The sequence below is a fragment of the Lampris incognitus genome, chromosome 5, assembly GCF_029633865.1.
Source record: "Lampris incognitus isolate fLamInc1 chromosome 5, fLamInc1.hap2, whole genome shotgun sequence".
In the NCBI taxonomy this organism is placed as follows: Eukaryota; Metazoa; Chordata; class Actinopteri; order Lampriformes; family Lampridae; genus Lampris; species Lampris incognitus.
In genome coordinates this window covers 41,980,947-41,990,365 of record NC_079215.1, presented here as the reverse complement: position 1 = coordinate 41,990,365, position 9,419 = coordinate 41,980,947, and the positions used below count along the sequence as shown (strand labels likewise).

The following is a 9,419-nucleotide window of genomic DNA, read 5'->3' as shown; positions in this document are numbered from 1 at the left end:
ACATTTGAAGAGTGCCTATGGCGGCTGCATAATTGGGTCAGCTTGTTCATCCTTAAAAGATGCCAGAGATATTCCTCACATTGGTGTTACGGAAGCACTTGAGTGGATGTGAGGCCCAAATGGCTAACGTTTTACAACACTGGCGACAATTGGATGCAACCGGTATAGTTGTATTTCGCGTCTATCCCTGAGACTAGTTGTTATTGGTGCAAGTAGTAAATTGGTTATCACTCTTACTGAACATGCTTGCATCTCAAGTACAAGCTGTAGGGCAGGTAAGGGAAATAAAGCTGTCATCTTGGTTATGGACCTTATAAGCACAGGTACAAATTTGGCTACAATAGGATGCATTCTGTGCTAACTGCAATTACAGTACTTAAGAGCAATGACAAGTATGTAGTAGGTCAGGTGAGGTAGATGAATTGAAGTGTTATTGATTAAAATATTTACATCCAAATGACAGAATGGTGTAAAAGTTACAGGAGTGCTGTGATTATAAACAAAACTGGATGTGGGGACTTTTTATTTGTGGAGAAGACCAACAGCAGCTGCACATCACAACCTTGTGTGTTGGAAGAGTGGATCCCTTGCTGCAAACTTGGCCATGTAGCCTATTCCATATCACCTTATAATGTCATGTCCACTGGCATGGCCTGATATGAGCCTATTTATTGGAGAAGAGTAGAGAGGAAAGGAGCTGGAAATGGCGAAGGAAAATAAACTGATTAACACCACAGTGGAAAAAGTGGGAGTCTGAACTGTTATAAACCAGTGTGGATCACGTGGGGCCCGGATGACCCTGTAGTCCCAGGACTGAGTCAGGGTGTGAGCCATGCTCATGCTCCTTCCTTCCTCAGCAGCCTTCATATAGGAGAGCTGATGAAGAGCAAGGCAGAGACGGACACCATCAAGACTCCCTGACCCTTCACTGTCCAACACCATCTAACGTAAGTCTGCTATCTACTGACACTGACACTGTCTGTTGACCTGTGCAAGGCTGCTTAGCTTGTCAGCCAGTTTTGTTGTTGCTTGATTCGTTTGGGTAAGATGAGAGAATGAATTAGAAATGGATTCTAAACCCAGCATTCATTCATTTTGTTGGCTTGGGAAACTCACATTCAAAGCTTAGTTTCATCACTACATATTTTTTCTTGTAATCACAAGAAAAAATATTCAATCATCTTGACAAGTTTTTTTTTCTTGAGTTCAAAAGACAAAAGGTTCACTTGTTGATTTCAAACCAAGCTTTTTCTCGACATGACAACGAAATAAATATATGACGAGAAAAGTTTCTCCTAAAATTTTGTGATCTTGACATAACAAGCTTTAATTTCTAGTCATCACAGCAAATCACTTGATCATAGGAAGTTACGTTATCTTCTTGCGACTTCAGTTTTCAGTTTCTCAAAATACTTTATGATCTGTAGAAAAACTTGTCATGTTGAGATCACAAAATCATTTTTTTGTGATTACGAGAAACCGGCATGATTTTTTTTTTTTTTAATAATTTTTTACCCATAACCTGTCTGGCCTTCCATACACTGACACTGAACATCAGTTTCCCGAGTTAAAATGATGAATGTTAGATGTAAAGCACTAGTGGGTCTGTTCTTCATCTGATGGGTCTGTTATCTGCAGCTGCCAGCTCCACCTGCAGTCAATCACCAATCACTGTGTGAGACATAAAAGCAGAAAGTGTGGGTGTGCTCTGTAGGGAAAGACTGCAGGCTTTGAGGTGCCAGCTGAATGGGTAGAGCTGCTGGCGTTTAGCTGCTTTTGGGTGTGTTGTCTAGTATTTTGGGTTTGCTTGAAGTATGTATGCACTTATCTTTCAAATGTTCCTGTTATATTTTGTTCTTTCTTTTTATAGTAGAAGGATGGCACTTGCCTTGTTAACCATCTTGACTGCTATCCCAGTGGCTTACTGTTATCCAACTGCCTTTCAGGACCTGGAGCTAAATGGCCCCAGTAAGATTTTTTTTTTTCCTCTAATGGACTTTTAATTCTTTTTTTTTTAAAAGATGCTTGCATGCCTGATCAAATAAAATGCTGGTAAGGTCTTGCCTTTCTTCTTTTTTTTTTTTGTACCCCCCCCCAACCACAGAAAACAGAAGCTCCATAAAGTTCCTTGCAGTTGGAGACTGGGGTGGTGTGCCTCAGCCACCTTATATCACTCCTGTGGAGAAGGCTACGGCCCGGGAAATGGGCCGAGTAGCGGAGCAGATGGGAGCAGACTTTATTCTGGCCCTTGGCGATAACTTCTACTACACAGGAGTGGGCAGTGTGGATTCTCCTAGGTTTAAGGTCAGTCAAGGTCTCCTGTCAAGCTAATCCTGCCCCCCCAGTGAAGACACTTTGTAAGATGTCTTAACGCTCTTTCTACCTAGGATACCTTTGAGTCTGTGTATACAGCCAAGTCTCTCCAGGTCCCCTGGTATGTGATTGCTGGCAATCATGACCACGCGGGGAATGTCAGAGCTCAAATGGAGTACAGCCGCAAGTCTAGTAGATGGTGAGATTTATCCTGAAATCTACCTTTTAAAAAAAAAAAAAAAAAAACAGTTCCTGAGTTTTGTCTTTAACATCTGTGTAAAATGGAATAGACCTTGAGGACAATGCAAGATCTAATAAAATGTGCACTATTTGCATTGAAGTGTCGCTGGGCAATTCATTTGTAATGCAACCAGTTTTGTTTTTTTTTGTTTTTTCTTCCCCTGTTCCAAATCAAGCTAGTGTTTCCTATACCAATTGCTGTTGAGCCATAGGTACACCATCATAGTGGATGCTGGCTTATAAGCTCATGTGAGGTAGTGTTTCGGTGTATAAATTGTACACAGCTGTAGGGCGGGGGCCCATTCGCAATGTGTAGCTTTGTGCCCAACTCCATGTTTAAAATGAAGGGGAAGTAGCTTCTTCACATGATCGGTACTCGCAACAGCTTTAGCTAGGTTACCATGTGGTGCTACATGGAGGCAGGCAACCTGACTGGCAGTGTAGCCAGATGTTCTATGGTAACTACTAATGTGACTGATTCAGAGCACATGAGTGTATATGACATTTTGTGTATTGGTAAATACTTTGCATTAGCCAAAAGCTTCTTAATGACCTGACTCTGAGCTCTCGTCTTCAAGAACTTGTCAGTTCTCATCTGACTTGATCTGAGAAGTGCTGTATTGCTCAAACTCCTGGAGTTTTGGCTTGAAATGTCAATGAACCAGATATGTGCTCTTGGTTTTTCCCTCAGGCGTTTCCCTTATTACTATTATGAGCTGAACTTCCGTATCCCCAACACCAAGAAAACCTTGAGCATCATAATGCTGGATACGGTGATGCTGTGTGGCAACTCTGATGACTATGAGGATGAGAAGCCCAGAGGCCCCCTGCACGCGGTGGATGCCAACCGTCAGCTGACCTGGCTACAGGGCCGACTGGCCCAGTCCAAGGCAGACTTCCTGCTGGTGGCCGGCCACTACCCGGTGTGGTCTGTGTCAAAGCACGGCCCCACAGATTGCCTGCTACAGAGACTCCGCCCCCTGTTGGTTAAGTACAAGGCCACTGCCTACCTCTGTGGTCATGACCACAACCTGCAGGTCAGTTATCAAGTGGAACGTTCATATGGCAAGTATGCTCTATTGCTGATTTTTAAGATCGGACTGACTTTTTTTTCCCCTCTTAGTACATCAAAGAAGCTGGTGTGGGCTATGTGGTAAGTGGTGCTGGAAACTTCCTGGATCCTGATGTTCGTCACTGGCACCACATTCCCAAGGATTCAATAAAATTCTTCACTGGCCAAGCCTCAACAATGGGTGGCTTTGTCCATGCAGAGGTCACAAAAGACAAGCTGATCCTAACCTTCATCCAGGCTAAAGGCACATCTCTCTACCGCACCGTCCTGCCCCAACGCGATATGGAGCAGACTGGCCAGACATAGAAATGCATTTTTATAGTGTTGTATGCACCTGGTTGAAGATGGTGGGTTTAAAAAAAAAAAAAAGGCATTGGCACTTAATCAGTTGTGATTTTTAAAAAGTATGTGCAAGATTTTATCATGTAAAGAAAATAAAAGTTGTTTGTAAAAAATAAGCTTTGTGCCCTTGACTAAACTAATTTTGTCACAACTTGGGTTTACCCTCATACAATTACCAGTCTCCCTGCACTAATGTTAAATTAACCTGTGTTAATCCCAGTATGATGGTAGGCGGTTGCTGCACTGTTCTTGATATGGTGTACTGATACAAAATGTGGCTGTCATACCTCGTAGATCATCTTGCAGGCAATTGCTAATGTCCTGTCTGTACTGGTTATGATTAACAGGAGATGGGGACATTAATCTGCTCCACCTGAGAGAAAGTCTCAATGTGATATGTTAATGAGGGTGATGCAGTGGTTAGCACAATTGCCTCACAGCAAGAAGGTCCTGGGTTCAAGCCCCGGGGTAGTCTAACCTTGGGGGTCGTCCTCTGGAGTTCGCATGTTGTCTGCGTGGGCTGCCTCTGGGTGTGTCGGTTTCCTCCCACAGTCCAGACATGTCGGTCAGCTGAATTGGCCATACTAAATTGTCCCTAGGTGTGTGTGTGTGGTCTGCTCAGGGTGTTTCCCTGCCTGCCACCCAATGACTGCTGGGATAGGCTCCAGCATCCCCGTGACCCTGAGAGCAGAATAAGCGGTTTACATAATGGATGTATATTAAGGATAAAACGGCAGCCAAAAAATTCTACCTTATATTAACTTAGTTTTCCACTCGAATGAAATGAACATGAATCCTCAACTGTTGTGATGTGTATGTTGATAGTCACAAAATGCAGCATGCAGTTAATGAACATCACAGACCAGCTCAAGCTTTTGTTTTTCCACAAATCCAGGTGAGCTGATTTCATGGGGAGGGGGGCAGGTCTGGTGTCTAAGACCTGGTCTGTTCTCACTGATTATTCTAATCTATAAATTAACATGCTAGCCAGAACTTGTGCAAGTTTAACAGGGTTTATGGAACTGGCTGGGAACTATAGTGTTACAAATCCACTCGGGTACGTGTTATGTTATCGCTATCAAAATACATTTGTCGATTTTGCTATATAACTGCAAATGGGGAGGGGGGTAACAAGCCTGCAACCATACCAACATGTACCCTGCCTCTGGTGAATGATGGAAGCTAAGTAGGTATGGGCTTGGCTAGTACTTGGATGAGAGACCTCCCGGGAAAATGAGTTGTTGCCCCAAAGTGGTGTTGGTGGGCCAGCAGGGGTCAGTCTTCACTCTGGCCCTAATGAAAAATCAACAAAAATCCCAATGCCCCGGTGCAGTGATGGGGGCACTATGCTGTAGAACAGGGGTGCCCGCCTTGAGGGCTGCAGTGTCTGCAGGTATTTGTTGCAACCATGCACTATACCACCTGATTTAACTAATTCCTTCCCCTCCTTGGTTCAAGAGGTGAGCTAATTAGTTAAATCAGGTGGTGTAGTGCATGGTTGGAACAAATACCCGCAGACGCTGCGGCCCTCGAGGCCTGGAGTTGGGCACCCCTGCTGTAGGAGATGCTCTCCTTCAGATGAGATGTTAAAACTGAAGGCTTGACTCACTGTGGTAAGACTCCATGGCACTTGTCTGAAAGAGCAGGGGGTCCCCCGGTGTCCTGGCAAAATTCCCAACCTGGCTCTCTCCATCTGGCCACCTAATCATCCCTCTGTGTTATTCGCTCAGTGATTCCTCCCTCTCTACCTCAAGCTGATGTGTGGTGAGCGTTCTGGGACAAAATGGCTGCCATGCATCACCCAGGTGGGTGCTACACATTGGTGGTGGTTGAAGCGAGTTACCCCCTTCAATGTGAAGCACTTTGGGTGTCTAGATACAGCATTATATAAATATAATCCATCATCATCATTAACCATCCATTTTATAAACCAAAAGGCATGCTTGGGTAACATACAGGTGTGTTGCTCAGACAAGACAAGAGCAATATCTGGATCTAATCTAAATATGACTGGGACTGCTCTGACCAGCAGGCTGAGGTCTTCACAACTATATTTAACCTTTCACTGTCCCAATCCATAGTCCTGGTATGCTTCAAGACCACCTCTATCATTCCTGTCCCCAAGAAATCAACACCCATAAGTCTCAATGACTACCGACCCATAGCACTCACCCCCATTGCCATGAAGTGCTTTGAGAGACTGGTTCTGGCTCACATCAAAAACTATCCCCCTCACATTCGACCCACATCAGTTCACCTACCATCCCAAAAGGTCTACAGAGGACGCCATTGCCACCGCCCTGCACTTTGCTCTGACCCACCTTGAATTTAACAACACATACATCCAAATGCTGTTCATAGATTACAGGTCTGCTTTCAACACTATCATCCCCACCAAACTAACCACCAAACTCCTCTCCCTTGGCCTCAGTCCCTCCCTCTGTAACTGGACCCTGGACTTCCTGACCAACAGACCTCAGTCTGTTAGGTTAGGTGATCACACCTCCTCCACCCTGACCCTCAGCACAGGCACCCCTCAAGGTTGTGTTCTGAGCCCCTTCTTTTCTCCCTCTTTACCCATGACTGCCTGCCAACTCACCCTTCAAATATAATAATTAAGTTTGTGGATGACACCACAGTTGTAGGCTGTATCACCAACAATGACAAGACGGCCTACAGGGACGAGATTCAGCACCTCACATCATCGTGTACCACCAACAATCTTGTCCTCAGTGTGCAGAAGACAAAGGAGCTGATTGTGGCCTTCAGGAGGTCTAAAAGCTGCAGCCACTCCCCCATACACATCAATGGGGTGGAAGTGGAACATGTCTCTAGCTTTAAATTCGTTGGAGTCCACATCAGCAAGGACCACTCCTGGATATCAAGCACCCAGGCCCTTGTGAAAAAGGCCCCAAAATGCCTGCATTTTCTGAGGAGGCTGCGTAGCATCCGTCTATCCCCCAAAATTCTCACCAACTTCTACCACTGCACCAAAGAGAGCATCCTGACCAGCTGCATCTCAGTGTGGTACGGCAACTGCACACCAGAAAGCTCTGCAGCAGGTCGTCAAGGCACCCCAGCATATCACCGGTACCCAGCTCCCAGCCATAAAATACTTTTATCACAAACACTGCCTTCAAAGGGGTCTCAGCATCAGCAGAGATCCCACCCACCCCAACCATGGACTATTCTCCCCCTGCGCTCTGGGAGGCGCTACAGGAGCCTCAGAGCCTGCACTACCAGGCTCAAAAACAGTTTCTTTCCCCAAGCTGTTACCCACCTGAACCTGGCTACCCACTGAATGTCTGTAAATATGTTTATACTTGTGCTCTTTTTTTCACTTTATCTTTAGCTTTTAGTCTCATTTGTATATATCTTCTACTATGTTTGCTATGTTTGTCTATGTCTATCTTGCACTGTTTGTCAAAGCTGCAGCCCTCATTTCGTTTTTACATGTGCCTGCACATTGTTTTTAATGACATTAAATTGAATTGAATTGAATTGATTTGAATGACTGGCTACCACGGGACACATAAGGTCACAGGATCTATGGACATTGCTTTTTTTGTCATGAAAGTACCTTGCCTGCCAACAGAGGCTTAAGGTGGATGAGAGTAGATTGGCAGTAAGAATCATCGGGTTAAGCCCCGCCCACCTGTGGTATTTATCTCAGAGTGAGAACGTGCCTGTCCAAGTCGGTCCACAAACGCTTTTAAGTGCATGGAGGCAGGCTCTGAATTCATGCAAAAGTACCTGATGTGTCCACCCTACTTGGAAACACATTTGGTTAAAACATGAATGCATCTATCTGGTGTTGAGCATTGGAGAGGGGAGACTTTTTCATCCATGTACAACATTTAAATTAACACACACTTTAGGCATAAAAGCAAACAATGGTATTCAGGCTATGGCTCCGATTTATGGTTGTTGTTTTTTTTTTTACAACACATTTCAGCTCAACAAATAAATTACGATAATCTCTCTCTCTCTCTCTCTCTCTTTTTTTTGTTTTTTTGTTGAACGAAGCTGTGATGACATGACAGGCCATGGAAAAGTCTGCTTGTCCTTGACCTCTCATGGTCACAGCTCTGTCACTGTAGGATTAAGAGCGAGTCTTTTCCTGTGATTTCCTGATCCAATCAGGATGGGTTGCAGCCCGTGTCGGTTTTACACGGGGTCAGACAGGGAGCCGCGATGACAGGGACAGGTGGCTAGACTTATACTGAGTCACTCCCAATCAGCCAAGGGTCAAGTGTCACCTAAGGATGAAGGACAGGTAAGGATTACTCGCACACAGACTGATGCAACCATTATTATTATAACCGTTATTGTTAATAAGGTGAAGAATGGTCACACACATGTTTGAGATTTGGGTTACATCCAGGGCAGAATGTGTTTAACTGTGATCAGGTGCCTAAAGAAACTCTTTGCAAAGGACTTAATGCATGCTCAATAATCCAGGTAAGAAAACAAAGAAAGTTGAAACAGTTCATCTGGAGGAAATGTTGTATCCAGATGAACTGTTTCAACTTTCTTTGATCTTTGCAAAGGAGGGTATGAAGAGGACCCTTCGAAGCTCCAACCCCAGAGTCTAAAGTTTCATGGACTGGGGGCTCCAAGGTGTCCCCAGCAGTTTGAGAACTCGTATCACTATTGTCACAGGCAAGAAACCAGCACAAGTGGTCACGGCCAGAGCGTCCACGGGGTAAGGCATTCATTAGGCCACCCTTACCCGAGGGATAGTGGGTGTAGATCGGTGTAGTGTTCGGGGACTCGTCGTTCTCCAGCGATCCCTCTGGCCCACCCGGGCGCCTGCAGCCAAGCAACCGAAAGCATTCTCCCTACGCCTCCTTCGCGGCTTGAGGGTAATGCAATCCATGCGAGGCTTCAGCGTGTAAAATGGCGAAAGCAGCCGACACGAGTTTGAAGGAAGCTGGTGTTACGACTATCTCCTTCCTGTGGAAACGTGAGCCAGGGGAGTTATTCGACAAGAGTTCCGGCCATATCCATTGGGTTAATTGGGTGGGATAAGGGGAAAAACTAGAAATAAATTTATTTTAAAAAAAGAAACCAGCACAAGTACGGCATGTGAACAAATCAAACACTGACCAAACTTTGTTACAACTGAAGGGGAAACATTTTAAATACATGAGTATTTGATCAGTTTGTATTATTAAATGAATTTGATTCAAACATTTTAGATATTTAATTGAACTTGAAAATAACATCCAGATCTGTTTCCCACTTGGATGTTACAGGATGCATGACTGTTGATGAGGCTGATTGGCTGATTTAGGGATCAAACTGGTCACCATCAAAGCAGGGTTCAATCAAACTTTTTGAGAAGGTCAGTCATCATATTACTTGGATCAGATCAGCTGATCTGCAATGACTGATGTTTTTCAGATCACACTAAAAGTGACTTTTGTATATAGTGAACCATGTACAGAGA

General features: G+C 44.6%; 1 protein-coding gene across 1 annotated transcript; it reads left to right on the top strand.

The window, feature by feature from the left end:
* Window positions 1-27: 27 nt before the first annotated feature.
* acp5a (acid phosphatase 5a, tartrate resistant) lies at window positions 28-4,065 on the top strand. Its single transcript, XM_056280829.1, has 6 exons — window positions 28-947; window positions 1,871-1,968; window positions 2,105-2,304; window positions 2,388-2,512; window positions 3,245-3,590; window positions 3,677-4,065. The coding sequence occupies exons 2-6, from the start codon at window positions 1,878-1,880 to the stop codon at window positions 3,929-3,931; spliced, it is 1,017 nt and encodes a 338-aa protein (XP_056136804.1). The 5' UTR covers window positions 28-947; window positions 1,871-1,877; the 3' UTR covers window positions 3,932-4,065.
* The last annotated feature ends 5,354 nt before the right edge of the window (window positions 4,066-9,419 follow it).

Coding starts and splice junctions, on each gene's coding strand:
- acp5a (XM_056280829.1), top strand. CDS start 1,878: ATGGCACTTGCCTTGTTAACCATCTTGACTGCTATCCCAGTGGCTTAC. Junction 1,969..2,104: donor CCTGGAGCTAAATGGCCCCA/GTAAGATTTTTT, acceptor CCCCAACCACAG/AAAACAGAAGCTCCATAAAG. Junction 3,591..3,676: donor GTCATGACCACAACCTGCAG/GTCAGTTATCAA, acceptor TTCCCCTCTTAG/TACATCAAAGAAGCTGGTGT.